The sequence below is a fragment of the Cyclopterus lumpus genome, chromosome 21, assembly GCF_009769545.1.
Source record: "Cyclopterus lumpus isolate fCycLum1 chromosome 21, fCycLum1.pri, whole genome shotgun sequence".
NCBI lineage: Eukaryota > Metazoa > Chordata > Actinopteri > Perciformes > Cyclopteridae > Cyclopterus > Cyclopterus lumpus.
The window spans coordinates 15,254,195-15,273,130 of record NC_046986.1 but is presented as its reverse complement, the minus strand read 5'-3'; the positions used below and the strand labels follow the sequence as shown (position 1 = coordinate 15,273,130).

The 18,936-nt window shown below is 39.9% G+C and overlaps 1 protein-coding gene across 1 annotated transcript; it reads left to right on the top strand.

Moving 5' to 3' along the window:
• The first annotated feature begins 167 nt into the window (after nt 1–167).
• On the top strand, nt 168–17,573 carry agpat3 (1-acylglycerol-3-phosphate O-acyltransferase 3). Its single transcript, XM_034561374.1, has 10 exons — nt 168–404; nt 9,483–9,540; nt 9,682–9,912; nt 10,376–10,545; nt 10,675–10,836; nt 12,201–12,354; nt 12,450–12,552; nt 13,846–13,921; nt 14,261–14,459; nt 14,652–17,573. The coding sequence occupies exons 3-10, from the start codon at nt 9,735–9,737 to the stop codon at nt 14,741–14,743; spliced, it is 1,134 nt and encodes a 377-aa protein (XP_034417265.1). The 5' UTR covers nt 168–404; nt 9,483–9,540; nt 9,682–9,734; the 3' UTR covers nt 14,744–17,573.
• The last annotated feature ends 1,363 nt before the right edge of the window (nt 17,574–18,936 follow it).

The following is an 18,936-nucleotide window of genomic DNA, read 5'->3' as shown; positions in this document are numbered from 1 at the left end:
TAGCTAATTTCACTAAATATACTTGCACTACGCTGCTGCTATTTTTTATTTTATTTTTTAAACTATACTTGAATTGTAATATAATAATCAGCATGTTTGCCGTTGCAGAGGCCCGTTGTTTAACAAAATAAAAAGATTGCGTATTCAATTTAATTCTGAAAACGAATGAGGGACCGGACCGGATATATGACATGCCACCTTCAGATGGGCTTTGAGGAAGCGTGGGTCTTTAACAGACAAACAATAGCGCTCTTGCAAATCGCATTACCTCAAGTCATTTTTTATTGCGTTTCGGGAAACGGGCGAAAGAAAGAAGAACTCCTTAACCGAGTTGTTTGGCCCTAAAGGAAGCAGCGAAAAAGTATAAGAAAAAAACAACCGACTCCCAAGTGGATAATTTCCAGGTGAGCTGTAACAGACCGTTACTGACACTGACTGCTAGCATTAGCTGCCTAACTAGCATAGCACGACATAAAGTGACACAGGTCACTTGACTTATGACAGATAAGCTAGTTATATATGTAACTATATGAAGGCTTTGGCTCGTATTAGCTGTTGGATATCGAACTAGCCGTCCGCATGCTCCTCCCCAAATATAGTTGTTACCTTAGCTACGTTTAATTTGTTAGTTTAGCACGCTAGCTCGCACCGTTAGCTGCCCACTCTGTCCTTGTTGTACACTAGCGGTAGGTGATACGTATGTGTTGTCTCTGAATATATAGTTAGCGGGACAGACCATATCATTTTTATTTTTATTGATGTAACCTGGCTAAAGACGTAGAATGATCCGTGTTTTGCAACTCATGACTTCTCCGCACAACTAGCTTAACGGCCGCAGTCATAACATGTGTGCCCGGTCACTGGTTGGACAGAAGGAGGTTTTTTAGCCTTCTCTAAGCTAGCCATGCCGCACCAATGAACAGCGCACTCGTGCATTTTATTTTAGTGGGCCAAAGGGCTGCACATGTTAGCCGAGTAACGTAGTATACGGAAGTGGCACACAGTACGGCATGTCAGAGTTTAGTTAACTAACTAGCTAGCTAGATGGTAATATGTCTTTGGGCTCGTTTTAAACGCACTGAAAGTCGTTGGTGCCCCGCTGTACGTCACGTGAGGAAGTTGGCTCCGGGTTGACCTGCGTAACGATGTGGTACCACAACATCAGATGTGAGGTTACTGGAGTTCATTCTACTCTTTTAGGAAGATAACCTTCACTTTAGTCTGTGAGTCAACTAATAATGTTACCGTGGTCATTTGGGCTATACATGATGTGTTTATTAGTTACTAGTGATAATAAAATGTTCTGACTCTTCCTGAACACTTTGTGCACGAGGCAGCTGTGTTCAATACTTTTCACTTAGTTGAATTAGACTACAACCTTATGTGACTCGTCCATTGATACAGTGTATGTCTTGGTAGATATACAGTGCAATAATTAATCATTTATGTAAATGTATTGTTTTACTCATTGGTTCCACACTGATATTGCAGAGATGTAACTGCATGCAACACAACTTGACAGATGTGTACACTGCTTTAGTGCTGGACTACGCTAGTGAGGAGTGATTATTGTTATACATTAACAGTTAATTTGTAAGGTAAGTATCCTTTTTGGTCATCTAATAAATGACTGACAAAGAGCCACTTATCTAAATTGCAATCTGTTCATTTTCTTTTGAAAATCACCCCTCGACTGTTCTGTATAGGTGGTAATAAAAATGTTATCCTGCTGACCACAGGGACTCCCAATAGGCATTGCTCAATTAATCAGATAACACCTCTAGAAAATGTTAATTATGATGATGTACAGTAAATTAGAAAACTGCAGACATCGATACATTGCACCTTTCAACATGGGGAGAAATTCTTCAGGCCAACATTAGGTCATTAGCTTTTTATTTTACTTTATGTGCATACCAAATCAAATTATGTATTACTTTCTCAGTTTCTCTTAAAGTCAGTTTATTTTATTTTGTTTATCCCTTCACGATCCACAGCATTTTAGAAGTCTGTGTGGGTTTTTATGCTGTGCATATAAGCCTAAATGTCAATTAGTGTAATTACAATGTCTCACAACCTTGTTGGCCTCATAAACTAAGTGCATACAGAAATTGTATACTAAGATGTTCATGTATTGCAAAACTGCTCAGATTGTATATGTCATGAAAACAAACTTGGTAAATTTACAAATTGTTGATTCAAAGTCCAAACATGTTTGCACTTAGTAACCCATTGAACTCTTTATCGGCTAATCAAGTATTGCCCTATAGGACTTTGGAACAGATATGTAGATATGCCTTTTTTCTGAGCAGCACCATATTGAAAGGTAATCCCACTCTAGCAGTGTAAAGTTTGATTAATCTTGTAATCATTTCTGTGACTAACTGCATTCAACTTAGTATTCACACAATTTAGAGTGTCCACATTCGAGCAGTTGATTTCACCCGTTAACTCCTCCCTCCTCCTTTTGCCATTAGTCCCATTATTTTTTGCTGACTACAGCAAGAAGGACCTTTTTTATATATCCTTGAGTCTTATCAGTCAGTCATCACTTCTTACTCTAGCTACCTCCTAGAGTTCATAGGGAGCTTTGAAAGTGTTGTAACCCTTTTAAAGTGACGCAAGGCCATTCTACATCAGTCAGAAATGTATATTATTTGTTAAATACTGAATGTCCTTTTTTTGAGAAGCCATTCTGTTGAGGCTTTGCTTGGGACGTTTGAGTAGATTTCAAGATTTCCTCTTAACTGCTGTGTATCGAGATTAATTTTCAAAACTCTGCAATTGGATTATTCTGTTCTCAAGAGTAGTTTTGCATCACTGAGCGTGCTCAAGGACACTGTGGAGAGAAATAAACTACACCCACAGTAATTGTTGTAATAAATAGCTTAGATTTTTCAGGATGGTAGATAACTACACAGACAATTTTAGGATCGATGAATTACATATTTTAATCTTTTCAAGAGACCTGACTTTGCCATGATGGTGATCATTTCCGTTTCAGCCCATCTTTAAAACAGAAATCCAATATTGAACGAAAATTAGGATTTAACTTTGACAAGTGCAAGTCCATTTTTTTTCATGGTGTATTATCCTCCCCAATGTTGAAATAATCAAAGGAATTGAATGCACATTCAGAGTTTATTTTACCAGCCAAGAGTAACACCTCAAGTAACTTTTGTCTGCAGTGCTAGTCAGTGGCTGTCACACTTGGCCTAAAGAACAACTGTATAACTGACATTGCTATTGAGGGCTCAGCCACACAGTATTGCTATGCGCAGCATTGAGAGCACTTAATACTTTAAAACATGAATGACCTTCATTATCAAGTTACCCCAATGTATTTTTATCTCTATTTATATTTGGTTGTAGGCCTCAGGACTGTACTCTAACCTTTGACCTATTTGCTTCAATAAATGCTGGAGTTCATTTCTGCATCTCTCTGCCAGCTTGTCTGAACCACATTTGACATTAACTTTGTGTGAGAACCCAAAGGCTTTAGTTGGCTTGCCCATTAGCGCTGTCTGCCATGCTTGTGTGGCTGAGCAGTACAGATCTGTTGTAAATGTCCAGCTCTCAAGGTACTGCCAAAAGAGACAGGCAGACAATGTAGTATAAACATCACTGATTCCCAGGATTTTCGTTGATTCATCCTCAATTCCACTTGATCAGAGAGAAATAAAGCACAGCTTGACAACACACATGAAGAGGTTGTTTAAGGAACTGTTTCCCCTCTTTCAGGTCAGCACTTCTGTCTAATGCTAGATGTTACTAACAGGTGGCCAATGGCAAGGTGGGGTGACAAAGTCTACATTATGATTGGTTCCTTTAGCGTAACAGATGCCCTTCTGCTAACTCTACCACAGTTGGGGAGAGTCCTGCCTTCTTTGTTAATTTTAATGAAATGTGACATATCCAGGGTGCCCATAACCTGCTAATCAGCCCTAATCTGATCCATTGGATTAGAGGATGGGAATGCATGTAAGACACTGCTTACGGTACATGTGTGTCTCCCTGCTTCCAGAAGTGAGTCACATCTCACTCTTCCTGGACTGTTTTTGCCCTTGCTCTCAATGAAGATCCATTCTTATTGGTAATTTTCCTCTTTACATGAAATTATCTGTTACTCAGTGGACTCTTTGCTGAATAGTCAGCTCCTCCAAAAGGACCTGGGATCTGGCTGTGTTCTTGCTGTCCTCATCATAATCCCTCTTTCCTTTTGTGGGATTATCGTGGCGATGAAGCACTACAGCCTGTGACTATCCACTGCTCTTTGCAGGACTCCTCTTTATGTACTTTGTTATTATTCTGGCTTTGATTTGGTGAAATACCAGGAGCCAGAATGCTGAACCAGAGTGCCGTGATGATCTTCACTGGGATTTGTGGGGCATTGGTGGTCATGGCAATGGCCTACTATGTCTACTGGTAAGTTAAATGCGAGAGAGGTAGTTTGGCCGGGCTAGGTCAGTTTTAGTAGAACTTGTAAAAGATAGAAGTCGACATGGCACTCCAGGGCTTAACCGTTCACTGTGGTAAGGGGAGTTAAAATGAAGGTTTTTTTTGTTTGTTTTTTTAAATTAAAATGACTTGACAAGGGGGCAGTGCCTGCCAGGATGAGGCTAGAGTATTTTTGTATGTGCATTTCAGCAGTCATTTAGAGCAGAAGCGGCTGTCCAGCCTTAAGCAGCTTTAACTCAGTCAGTATCTCTAATCTTTGTGTGGTTACAGATGGGACTGTATCCACGGGGAGGTGGATCTCCACTGGCTGTTTATGGTCAAACCAAATGTTTGTTTCTCTGAATGATTTATTCCTTCTTTTGTTATGAGGTCCTCGAAAACCCCAATGCAAACAAATATGGTCTTAAAAAGAGAACACCTGGAGTTTGGTTCAACCACCACACCACAGAGAAAAGTTGATGCGTGTGATTATGTGATGAAGTCATTGTGTTATTTTAAGCTCAGTAGTGGTGATATTCTGATTGGGCTTGATGTGAGTATTTTTTTTTTTAACTCACTACTAACCTGAATAACTGAAATAGAGCACGGATCCAATCAATTACGCTGAGCACCACAGAATTGTTTAATTATTGTCTGAAGTCAGTATCTATCTTTGTTATGAATGTTTAACCAAATTCATGTGGTCCTTATTGCATGTTATATTCTATGTAAATGCATTGTATCAGTCAGAAAATATAGCATTGTCTAGCACCAGGGTTTCCAACAGGCCTAAGCTTCGGGTTAAATAACATTTTAAAATAAGTAATTTTAAAGGTGTTCTTCAAACTAAAACATAACATTAGTGTTGGAAACGCACCCCGAACGCCAAATACATATAATTCAGCTCAGGATTCAGTCCGATTTACAATAAGTGGCAGACCGATAAACCCTCAATACTTTTAACGAAGAGTACTATGAAAATGGGAAATGTTTATTTTTTTTTCTACACAAGCATTAAAATGTGCAGAATATTTTCAGTTTCTTATTTTTTTGTGTCAAATGCGAACAATACACTCTTAAATTCATGTATTCGGGCTGTCCCTGAATCACTCTGCTCTTAAACATCGGAGGGTAGCCTTCAGTATGCTGATTTGTCATGCGGTTCAGTTGTCTTTTTCTTATCTGTAGATAGTCAGAGAAAGTAAAGATCTGCGTCCAGCTGCACATCCTTCATTTACAAAATACCAACAACCCAGAGCGTCTCTCCTGCTGGGCTGCTGACGGTGCTGTCAGTTGAACACTGACAGTAGGAGGTTGGTCCAGCGTGGGGTTCAAAAGTAATTTACAGTCAACACTGTACCTGAAATTTGTTGGAGCAGCCAACAAACACGAGTCGCGCCGCACTGCCTTGTGTTGTCCGCCTTCGCACTGCTGTTACCTTTCTCACTTTCCATCAGTTAGTTTTGTATTTTAGTCATTTTGACTCTTTTTGTCGAGTCTGCAGAGTGCCATGTTGTTGCTCCCAAATTACTCTGTACAATGATGACGCAAAGAAAAAAACAAACGGCATGAGAATGGACTTGGGGTCGTCTCTGATTACTGGTATCATCAAATCGTCATTCATCATTAAAATATATCTGAAGAAAATAACAACTTTGTTGGACTAACATAAACCTTAAGACCTTGTTTTGCCATCTAACTATAATTCTCAAAGCAAATGAGCTGAGTGCTGCTGGTTGGTTGCTTTTTGCAAAGGGAAGTTCTTTTTGGAGGCGGCATGAATGCACACAAATTCAGTTGTAAGAGTGGTTGCTCCCGGCACCGTGAATTAAGGCCTCCATTTCAACTTGAATGGAAATGTGTGGTCGTTCCGAGTTGTATGACTCCTATGTACAGAGACCGAAAGAAGAGAATTTGGAAGAAAAGGAGAAATGGTTCATGTTGTTTTTGGAAATCTGTTTCTCTAAGCTCTCGCACAGATAACGGCTTGTTGCCACAATATAAGTTTGTTGGGAAACTTGGCTATTTGCTGCTTGTGGCCAAACCACACCGACTTAAATCTTTTCTTGAGCAATATCACAAGTTGATTGACAAGAATTGAAACCAGTCGCTGAGTGTAAAGGGAAACGAATAGTTAAGGTGCTACTCCCAAAATAAATAAAGGTACAACGGTATATGGTTTGACGCAATTATTTGTTCTAAATTTGGTTAATAGTTTTAGATTACATTTCTAAATATAACAAATTAATTAAATATATTGATTAGTCTTACTTTCAACAAATACAGATGAATAGGTTGAGTTACTTTTCAAGGAACATTTCCCCTACTACCCTCTTTATTTGTAATGTCCATAGCGCATTTAGCTTCTTCTGTTCATCATTGTCAAGCTGACAAACAATCACATGTATCTGTTGTAGCATTTTTGTATTTACAGCGCACTCCCCTCTTTGATTCTTCAGCTTTCTAATTATATTACGGGAGCCACATGATAAATATGCACTGTTGTGACTTTACCCCTTCTAGCTACTCTCTCCCAGTAGGACCAAAGGTCATATCTGGAGCATAAAGTATTGAGACAACTGTATGGATGTTTGGACTGATGTTCAGAACTATCAGGCGATAGATGACACAGGCGTGCACGTGAGTGTTTCAACACTTCAGAGTGTCCCGACCTCAGGGATTAGGAAACATTTCATGTCTGCTTGCCCAGGAAAGCTGCAGTGCTGTGAAATGCATGTAAGATCTTGCCTTCACTCTGAGGCTACTTTGTTATTCTGTGTGTTGTGTTGCAGTGTTTGAGAGGGATTGATTGCACTGGATCAGACTAGTTGTCTTCATTAGTTGCCCACAATGAAGTGGCTATGTGGCTTATTTTTTTTGTTTGAGATAGTACTTTAATGAATATGATACAAACTCTTGGATTTCTGGTCATCTATGTTTAGAAGCCTTTTCAAATTATTGGTCAGGACAGAGAATACAAGTCTAATGGCAACTATTTGGCTGGTTTTAGAGAATGTACTCTCTGCACTGCACTTTAGAAATACATTTGTAAAACAATTAAAGCAACAACAAAAAAGTAGTCGTCACAGAACAAGACAGGGTCATGTCTGTGACACGCAGGCTCACCATGTTTCCCTGGTTCTAGCATGCAGGCTGCTGTTCTAAAAAGCAAACACCAGACAGCCTTTTTTTTGCTGATTTGCTGACACAGTTGTGTCAGTGAATGCAGGTGACTGCACATATGTTGATGTTGCCAGCACTGCATTGTTACGGTATAATAAATCAAAATGTAATCTTTCACAATGAATATGACTGAGTGCAGTATTGATGATTTACTTTGAAAGTACTTGTTCTGGTGAATCAACTTGAGCTCTCCCTATCTACAGTGAGATAGCTTGATTAAACTATTTAAGCACTCATGTGAATTAGTTTTATTAAAAGTAAACTAAAATGTTGGCATATAGCTCTATGATTGTTAGCCATGTAAGCTGATGTTGATGCTCTCACACAAAAATGACCTGCTTAAAATGTAAAACAACGCAGGTGGCGGCCCAGTTGGCAGAAGTGGATTGAGTGTCCACAGATCGCGACAGATCTGCAAAAGGACAACTCCTCAGATTAGAAAAGTTTCTCAGAACAGCTTTAAACTGGCTTGACCTACACTTTAATGGGCTTTGGTGGGAACAGTCCACTCAAGTGCGGGTGGCCTGTGGACGGCCTGATGGGGAGTACTTATTGATAGTAACTTCAAACAAAAACACTGTTATGGTAAGCAATCAAGCTAGTCTGGCCAGTAGTGTTATGTGGGATGTTAAATATAAAACATTATCTGATGCAGGCATTCTCAACCTTTTTAGAGACTTCAGGCCAACTTTGGATTGTTAAAAAAGGACTGCCTACCAAAATGAATGAGAAAAAAACACGACTGTAGGGCTATAAGTATGTTATGTCCCTGCCAGCTGTTATGACCAAAATAAATATTCAGCTTACCCTCTTTGCTTGCCATTGTGAATCCAAATTGAATGTATTCAAGGTCATATTTCCACACTACACACTTGCGTGTACACATTACTTTTTCTTTTAAAAATAACGATCCATTTTGTGTCGCTGCATCCTCGGAAACATTATTAGCAAACGGTGGCAAAACATTTTTGTCGACCGATGATGTCAAAATTGGGGTGGAGATGTTGAAATTATGCTTTGTTTGAATTACTTTGTTTTTACTTATTGAATATAAGCAGTTTTTAGTAATTTTTATTTTTTTTCAGTTTTCAGCCACGCTCAGTGGTTGAGAATAGCAAGCTGATCTAATGGGTACCCGACCTTACAGTCAGCATACAAATTGTATAAACATGTGGCAGATGCCTCAAATAGATCCCCCAGCCCTTTTCCAGCATCACAAAGGGGTGGAACCTTTCCCAGCATGCTTTTCAAAATTACAGAATCATCCTGGATAGGTCCCCAGTCTGTTGCAGTGTTAATAATCCGGACCTGTTCATATCCTTATCGAGGGGCAATTAATTGTTTAGATGTTCACAGTTCAAATTAGTTTGGCCTGTTTGGAGCGAACTGGAGCTGCCAAAGTCAACTCACAAAAGCACGGACAAAACCTTAATCTTGTCGCTGGCAACGGGTCTGTTCTGGTGGGCAGCATCATTGGTGGAATATGATGAACTCGGGCTGCAACTAATGATCGTTTGTGTATTTTTGTTTTGTCAAAAGCAGAAAGTTCTCAAGTTTGAAGCTGGAACTATCAGAAATGGATCAGACCTGACTAATACGATCACTTAAAAAATATCTAAATATATCTATATTTTTTCTTAGTTTATTGAAATGTGTGTAAACAACCTTCTCGCACAGCCTTTTGTAAAAGCTCAGGTCAAAAACGAGGACAGACAAAAAAAAAAATCTAAACTTTGTCACCATGCTCTGTCAAACCAATATGTGTACTTTTTTCGACACAGCTATTTTGACTAATTAATTGGTTAGCTATCAGCCTGTTTGAAGACCCATTGGCTCAACCTATGTTCTTCTGTCTCCATCAGGTCTGTAGTATTGGCTGACGGACCGTGTAAACGCGGGCTGTAAAAGGATCCCACCGTGGTAAGAAACAGTACTTTTTATTGAACTTGTGAAAGCACAACAGACCTAAACGGACCACATTGTGTTGTCTACGCTGTTCCATCTCAGTAAAGTTGTTTTCATTACTGTGGCACTGTCTCTTGTGTTTCTGCCCTCTCTCAGGTTGGTCCTAGTATATAGAAAGGAGCCTAGTCAGCTCTCCAGGCTCCTCAGCTATGGCTGTGCTGGACTACCTGAAGAGCCTGTTCATCCTGCAGTTGCTGATGGGCTTTGTGTTTGTGGTGAGCGGCCTCATCATAAACTTCATTCAGCTCTGCACCTGCATCCTCTGGCCAATAAACAAGCAGCTCTATCGCAAAATCAACTGCCGGCTGGCCTACTCCCTCTGGAGTCGTGAGTACATTATACTCTTGTTTTTTTTTTCAATGCATTGTAGTTTTCTTTAATGCAATACAAAATGTAATTTTTAAAGTGTAAAAGAAAAGGCACTAGGTAGTTCGTCATCACATTTGACCTGACTACCTGCCATATGCGTGTCAATTATTCAATATCCTTTTAGCTTTTAAGTGCATAAATCTATTTGGTGGGCAGTGGCTGCCCATGTGGGTTATTGCGAGCAGCTGAGGCTCAAACCGACGTGTGTGTGTGTGTGTGTATATATATATTACACAAACATAGCTCCATACAGTTGCAAAGTTTGCTGATTGTGATTCTGTGGCATTCTCACTGAGCAACTGATTTGTAGCCTAAATCTGTGTTATATTAATCAGCAAATCCGAGGAACAAACCTGATTTTAAAGAAATGCTGTGAATTGGTACTTGTCAGTTCGCATGATGTTTTGTCGTCTCTGTGCAGAGCTGGTGATGCTGCTGGAGTGGTGGTCAGGCACAGAATGCACCCTATACACTGACCAAGCTACGGTGGACAAGTTCGGCAAAGAGCATGTCATCACCATCCTCAACCACAACTATGAGATCGACTTCCTGTGTGGCTGGACCATGTGTGAACGATTTGGCATTCTAGGGGTTAGTAATGTAGCAAAAATGAATCCAATTAATTATTTGTCGTAGTCTGACTTTAATCCTTATTGCGTGAAATCCAAGCTTCATCATTATACACGTGTGTGTGTGTGTATATACCCATCCTCCCTCTAGAGTTCAAAAGTGCTAGCCAAACACGAGCTACTGAAGGTCCCTCTGATTGGCTGGACCTGGTACTTCCTAGAAATAGTCTTCTGCAAAAGAAAGTGGGAGGAGGACCGAAAGACTGTCTTCAAGGGACTGAGCGGGCTCAAAGACTATCCTGAATATATGTGGGTAGGTACACGTAAGGCGTCTTTGTTTGTCTGTTTTCTATTGTGAGTGTAGAAGTGTTAGTAGTAAGCTGTGTGGACGGTTTAGCGGTTTGCTTCGGTCATTATCCTGCTACTATACATTTATTTGCAAAAACACTATCATGTACTATTGCGATCACTCAACTCTTACCCAGTCTCAGAGTAGGCAACAATCAGACACATCGTTACTTGACGACATGTCAAATAAATTTCTGTGGCCTATGCATCCCTTTACTGGTTAAGATTATTGCACTCACTAAGTCTATTGCTCATAACAAGACCTACAGGGCAAGACATTATTTATTTAAATGTGTTTATACCCATACTTTGAGTAATAATTCCTCAGAGCACAGAAGAAACGCATCACGTCTACACACCTAGTATAGCAGGTCAAAGGTCAACCATAAACTGCCAGTAAACTCTTTAATTTGAGCAGTTTGGGTACGAGATTACCATTTGCCTTTTTTGTTTTTTTTCTTCAAAGCTATGAAACAAAGTTTCAAGCTGACTTAAAGTTTGTTAAACTATTTAATTGTATATGACAGCTTGTGTTTATATATTCAGCCGTTAACTTAGTGAATACAGTGTCATTACAACCAATAACAAAAATGAAGTTCAAACTAAAGAATTATGATCCAGGTTATGATAAACTGGAATGTATTAAGTTCACTTCTCAAGGATTCATAGGTATATAATACTCCATTCAAGAACATGAGGAAATACAGACGCTGCCCTTTGACATAGTTTCTTTCTACTGTATCGTGATATATACACACACGTCTTACAGCACAGCAGCTGTATCTAAAAGCTCTCAACAGGAGGGTGTCTGTTTCTCTTTTCCTTTTTTCTCTTTTCTCTGAAACCTCAACTGAACTTTCCACTTTGCATTTACAGCCGCAGGCAAAATTGCTCTTTTCTGTGTAAACAAGCAAGTCACTTACATTTGTGGCAACTCACCTGGTGGTGGTTGTTGTGCACCTTTTTACTGAAGGTGTAAAGCTCTGTGTCTTTCAGATTTTCACCTTGACTCAACCAGTTCACCCGCTGAGATTATGCAGATCAGCAGTTGATCTAATTAACTTAAGTCAAGCATTAGGCCACTGCTGAAGACATAGATTTTATGTGTTCAGATAAACAAGCTAAACACTCAATGGAGTTGCCATCCACCTGCCTATTGAGATAAACTTGTAACTTTATTTCAACAATGTTACATTGAGGTGAATTGACCTGTGAAGCAGAAGAAGGGCAGCGGATAAGACAAAAGAAAGGAGGTCACCTCAAGTCTTGTGCGATTATTTTTATGGATCTGTGCTTGTGCGCATTAACACAGCTCGTCTCCCTCCATAGTTTCTGCTGTACTGTGAGGGAACCCGCTTTACAGAGACGAAGCACCAAATCAGTATGCAGGTTGCCGAGAGTAAAGGCCTGCCCAAGCTCAAATACCACCTACTTCCCCGAACCAAAGGATTCACCACCACACTGCAGTGTCTTCAGGGCACAGGTAGTGTGTGTGTGTGTGTGTGTGTGGAAACAAATTTCATCATGCTCAGTTCACATATGACGTGTTTGTTTTTAATCTGTTTCTCTTTCTTACAGTAACTGCTGTGTACGATGTGACTCTGAACTTCAAAGACAACCAAACTCCAACTCTCCTGGGCATCGTCAAGGGCAAGAAATACAAAGCTGACTTGAGTGTGCGGTGAGTTCCACTGATACCCTCAAGTTACCTTCAATCACCATGCATGCTAGCTGTACTTAGTTTCTTCAAATGGAACAAGATGAATGTATTCTAAACTTTTATACCTCCTACCAACTGCATCTTGTCCCATAACAATGAAAGAGACCTAAGAGTGCTTTGCAGCACGTTCAGTACATGCTGAAATGGCTGGGACAAGCAGTCTTGTGTCTGGCCAGCTAACTTAATTAGATGTAGTGTTTTTTCTTTGTACTCAATAAAAAAAAGGAAAGCACAGGAAGAAAACCTTTTTTTGTTTTGTGGTAATATAATTCATTAGACTAGAGTTAATTAAACATACCAGTGACTTTAAAGAAATCTCTCAGGACATAAATAGAGGATCTATGGTGCAGAGTGTAAGAGAGCTTTAGGTGAGGGAGCCCCCTGGTGGTGAGAAACATCATACCAAGTGGTTTTACATCATGAAATATTTTCTTTTGCAATGTACGTTACATCTTGTCCATTATATTAGGATTTGAGTCATACTCTTTTATGAAATGTTAGCTGAATGTCCTAATGGGATGAATTGATTACTAGATGTGTGAATGTATGTTATGTATAATTTACTGATGGTTGTAAAATTATATTTTACAATATACAATTTGAACACATCCTGATAGTCGTATCAGGATATTTATTTTATTTATAGCTTATATTACAGCTCCAACACATCATAATATAACTCGATACATCATCTGCACGTTAGCTGTTAGCATTATCAGAGTACAAATGAGGCGCAGAAGAGTGTTTAACCACATGTGTGTCGTACTAGTTTGCACATGTGCAGTACAGATCAGCTAGCAAGTGATGCGTTGTTGTTCCTCTAACGAAAATGAGTTGATAGATTAAATGATAACGTGATCGCCGATCGTTGCACACACTCGTAAATACCCGATCCAGCATTTTAGGCTGTATCGGAGGCATTTATGATACTGGTATTGGTATCGGAACAAGTCTTAACTGGGAGGAAAAAAAACCTGACCAAGTAGTAAAATGCGTGGTGTCCCAAACATCAGGTTCCTATGCACCTGAAGTTCACAGCATTCTTTTAAAGGTAATTCACCTTCAGCTCTGTGCATTTATATTACAACATAGATCAGCAAGTCAAATTGTCGTCCTATTGTGTTTTCTCAGTTCATTATGTGCTCAACGAAAACGATCTGTGACTGTTGGTTAGCTAGTGTCTAATCGTTCTAGTTTCAGGAATCTCAAAGTCCGTTGCCAGTTTAAGGCAATGTTGTTGTTTTTTTCAACCAGGCGGTTTCCTGTAGAGGACATACCAGCTGATGAGAAGGAGTGTGCGATCTGGCTGCACAAGCTCTACCAGGAGAAGGTAAACTAGGGGAACATTAAAAATTCTAGTAGTCGCCTCAGAACACTTTGAGATACCTTCCCTCACTGGTTGTGCACTGATAAGTTCCTATTCAAGCTATTTGCATGTAGACTGGACATGTATTGAATCCTTATAGTATGAAAGTGCAAACTTCCTTCGTGCCCCCATATGCCTCTGTGGCCCTTGAGACATTTTGATTCTGATTTGTGGCATCAACAGTTACAGTCTGTACAGTATGTTAGATACAAGTATAAAGGAGGTTACTATGCCTCAGGTTGAAAGAGGTAATGGCCGAGCCCGAAGTGATCAATAACCAATTCTTCTTCCTGTCCTGCTTAGGATGCCTTACAGGAATTCTACAAAAAGGAAGGCAAGTTCCCCGGACCCACAATAACCACACGTCGCAGGCCATGGACGCTGCTGAACTTCCTGTTTTGGGCCACCCTGCTGCTTTCGCCCCTCATCAACTTTGCTTGTGGAGTGGTTGTCAGTGGCTCCCCCCTCCTCATCATTGGTTTCATCATTTTCCTCATCATAGGTAGGTAAACTCTGTGCAAGCAGCCCTTAGAATGAATATTAACTTCTCTCCTCTTTGACCAGGAGCTTGTTAGACTTTACCTGGGGGAAAACAATTCAAATTTCTGAATGCACAGTTTTGTTTCAAGTTAGATTTGCTGTCCTCATTTACTCAACTTTCTTTTTTTTTTTTTTTTCCTTTGTTCTCTCCCAGCCTCAATAGCTATCCGTCGCCTCATAGGGGTCACCGAGGTGAAGAAAACAGGCTCCAGTTACGGCAACCCGGAGGCCAAGAAGGAAAACTAAAGTGTGTCGTCAACCCCCCCCCTCCCTCCCTCCCTCCCTCCCTCCCCTCAGTGTACAGCCGTTTTTGTGCGGTCACCCTGCGGTATCTCATCCCTACCCAACTCCATTCTCCTCCAATGTTGAGTCAGTTGGCAGGCAGGGGAGGAGACCCAGCCTTGAAAACATGGAGACCAGAGATAGAAATACTAATGGCACTAGAGTGAGAGAGAGCATTGAGGGTCTGGGGTTCAAGCTCTCTGTTGTAACACAGAACATAAGGAGGGGGAGATGCAGCACAGTATTCCCCTGCGTCTTTCGTAATCCCACTGCCTACATCCAATTTAACACCCAAGTTTAAGCTCCTAACCTGTCTGATGTCACATGGACAGCCAGTCAGCCCATTTCCTGCTCTGCTCTCCTAACCATCAGTCATCAGCCAATCAGGGTGTGGTGACATGCTCATTCTCCCAAACAGATTTGTATCAGATCTTTTCAATCGGAACCATCCAAGGGCAATGTGTTTCTGCAACGGCAATCTGTAACATGCAGGACATTTCACTCCCTTTTTTTCACTTAGTGGGACTTGTAATGGGAACTGATGCCTTGAGGCCTAGCCTGCTTTCCTTACTGTTAAAGGGTCTTTTCACCCAAAGCGCAAAACATTTACCATTTAACTTCTATGTACCCGGCCAGGCGGATAGTTTGTGTTTGTATGTGCCCTGAGTCTGAGAGCCATCACTGACACTTCTACTGCTCCTCCAATACAATGTAGCTGAGTGAATTGTTGACTATGCCATAAAAGTACATTTGAAAACTTAACAGCATTGTGTCTTTCCAGAAACCAATATCTCTGTCTACGCTTGATCATTTCGTACTATTTTATTATTACTATTTGTCGGTTGTAAAAAAAATAATAACAATAGAAAAAAAAGACCACATTGACTTCATTGGATTATCCAAATATAATTGTTTCTTGGAATAGACTACGGTTTTTCAGGTATCATTTTCAATTGTATTTGATTAGCAGCAGAAGTCTCATGACAGAGATCTCTAAACACATCCCACATCATCTCCAGAGCTAGATACTGCAAGTTAAGTGTCAAAATATTTTTGATCATGATTTTGGTGAACTGATCCATTGACGTCTTGGCATGGAGAGGCTGGTGTCTGCTAAACTAAAGCCAGGGCGCCGAGTGTGAAAACCTGCGATCTGTTACAGGTCTCCTTTGTAGCCCGCAGCACCAACTTCCATGGATTCATTGACACGGTTCTGGGTTTTCTTTCAGTTTCTATTCCTATTTTCACTTGCTTTACACAAATAGGAATTTGCATACATAATATTTAATTTGACCCCCTAAATGTGATGTTAATTCAACCAGCAATCCCAGTCCAAACACTGAAGCTGTTCAACTTACCCTCCTCCTCTGATGCCGGTGTTGACCGTTTAAATGCAGTGCACACTGCTCTGTTTTGCTTTTGTTTGAATTTTAGTGTAAACTAGATTCCAGGAAAAGGTCATGAACTGTCTTCAGCCTCACAGCTGTTAGCGTGTCATTTCTTTCCAGACGGACTGCATTAGTGATGTTTTAACCTTTGCCTTAAATCAAGCTTGCTCAGGCAAGGGATTGCTCATCCGCCCACCCCTTTAAAACAGCACCCACCTCATACTTCTGCATTATGTTTGAATATTTACCCTTTTCCTCATTACAGTGCAAAAAAGCAGTGTGCATTCATTTAATTAGATCACCAAAGCGAATGAATAATTGAAAGCCATTTTTATTTAAGTGGGAATCTAGGAAGTTGTCGGTTTGTTGCTTCCTCGTACCTGTGAGCTGCCTGCTCACAAAGCGTGTGCAGGCAGCTTTGTTTCACTGGATGTCCTAGCCATTGTTGTTGCACAGCTCCATACATTTCACCATTTTATAATCGGTCATCCCAGCGTTGGTTGTTTTTGCCGCAACAAATTAAACGCTGGCTGCTGCAGTACATGAGTGGATCTCTTCCTGTGTTAAAAGCCAGTTTTCCTGGTCCAAAATGCAAGCAATGGTAGCAAGACATGGAGGGGACATGTGTCCCACTCTCTTCCCCGCTCCACCTGCTCCCGTGCCACATGTGTTAATCATTTAATTTTTCACTCCTCAGCAGCAATATGTCGTGTACATCCTCTCTCTGGAGTCATCTCAGACCAGACCGATTTCATACAAGCCTTAATAGACAGTGCTGCTTAAATTCTGTGTGAAAATGTAGACGCTAACTTGAGCCCCTGTTGTGTCGTCCTGTATACCAAGTAAGTTGCCGGAATTAGTTGCTAAGCAGCTTGTTCTAAAGTTAATTAAGAATTAAAGAGCGACGAGACTAGGTGACGTCTGCTCTTGTGCACAAAGAGCTTTGTTTGTAATCACTTCACATTTTTTACAAGAAGATACGTTGCTTTACCTATTTGTTTACAGCTTTAGTATCTTGGCTTGCTATCTTTTTTTTCTCAAGAGATCTGATCAGATACCAACGCAGTCAAATTCATCCTGTCATTCAGAAAAAATCATATTCAGAAGCAAGAATGCTGAAAAGTTAAGCAAAGTATTTAGAATAACTTTTTACACTGGATGTTTTCTATTCAGTAAAGGAATATACATGTAACTTGTGGTTGCTGTTTTTTTTTCTGAGGTCTCCAATGGAATCAAATAACATTACAAATTGACACAATTTAACTACTTTTTTGTTTTTGTTTTTTTAATCAAGGATAATTGAGTTTGTGGCACTTCTTGTGTCAGCTTTTGTTTTGTTTTCTAAGGCTATTTTAATGTTTTCGTCAATTAAAACACTTGATAATATTAAAGGATTTAATCACACAGCAACTCTTACTCTTTTGACTCATTTGTATTTGTGTGAGTTTCTCTGTTTGCCCAGAAGTTCCGATACAAAGACTTTAGCTGTGAGTCCAGGGGCCGGGGAACCTGAATCCACACAAAGCCACTTTGAGCCGTTTCCTCCCTCCATCTTGTCTCATCCATCAACAGAACCATTGTCGCAGAGGCACATTTACATCTATCCTCCGTCATTTATAATGACACATCCACAATGTTCCATTAAGATGGTGTAACGGCGTAAACTGAAAATATGTACAAATGGTTAACGGTGACTGTCACTTTTAGAAGTTGTAGAGGTGTAAGTAGCTGTTCATTAGCAGTAGACCTTTATGAATGACACATTAACCAAATGTCGAGGACATGTTTGATATATAGACAGGATGTTGAGAGACTGTATAAATATGTACATAATGTAAATGATTATGATCACTTTTAGAAATGGCAGCAATGCTCTTCTGTTGTTTTTTTTGTTGCAATAGTTCTTTTGAATGACTGGTCTTGAGTTCAGGCTACAACCAAATGTTCCAGTGTTGGAAAAGTCACAGCAGAAGAAGTTTTAAACTGAGCTGTCCTCCGGGGTTCACTTTACAAAATGATCTCCAAGTCTTTCAGGTTTGGAGCTGTAATTGCCTTCAGTGATGCCTCTCTTCTAATTAAAGCCACATACAAAATGCAGGAGGCATGCACAGATGATGCTTACATAGCAGTTTTCCAACTTTGTAATTAATCATGGTTTCTTACTGTAGTCAATCACTTTTTTGCATGATGTGCACCATTGTACGGTCACTGATTCAAGTTAATTCTAACTCAGGGACTCTTTATTGAAGACTGCAATGCAACAACTGTAGCATTAACTCTGAATTTGAACCTGAATAAAAAGGCTTTCTGAGGAAGCTGAAAAAAGTGTCATTCTTTTTGTTAATGGTATGCTTGCTGCTGATTTGTCTTCTTTTAAGGCCAAATTAACCTTGGTTTCAAGTCATGTTTTTTTTCTTGTTCAATATCAAATATGACAAAATAAGCAACAATCCAAGCTAATTTTTGAGAAAATACAACATCGTAAGGTATTACTAATTCTGAGTTTAATGTAGAAAAACTCATCAGGACTGTGTGGGTGTGGTTTGATCAGATTAGACTGATCAGATTTCAACTGGTCAAAGGTCACTCAGCCGTGATTGGTGCACAGAAGTAAATGTCATCACCTTTTTTCCAACTGAGCCTCGCCCACCTCAAAGTCGAGAGAAGATCACATGTAGAAGATTGAGAAAAGGTGTTTTCAGTGCTAAATGTGTTCACTGTTTGAGATGATTACATCTCTACTTAGAGAGATAATATGTTTATAGACCT

Bases quoted from the DNA above. Each gene is read 5' to 3' on its own strand.
- agpat3 (XM_034561374.1), top strand. From the start codon at position 9,735: ATGGCTGTGCTGGACTACCTGAAGAGCCTGTTCATCCTGCAGTTGCTG. The intron at 10,837-12,200 runs GTAGGTACACGT...CTCCCTCCATAG, and splicing joins ACTATCCTGAATATATGTGG to TTTCTGCTGTACTGTGAGGG. The intron at 13,922-14,260 runs GTAAACTAGGGG...TGTCCTGCTTAG, and splicing joins ACAAGCTCTACCAGGAGAAG to GATGCCTTACAGGAATTCTA.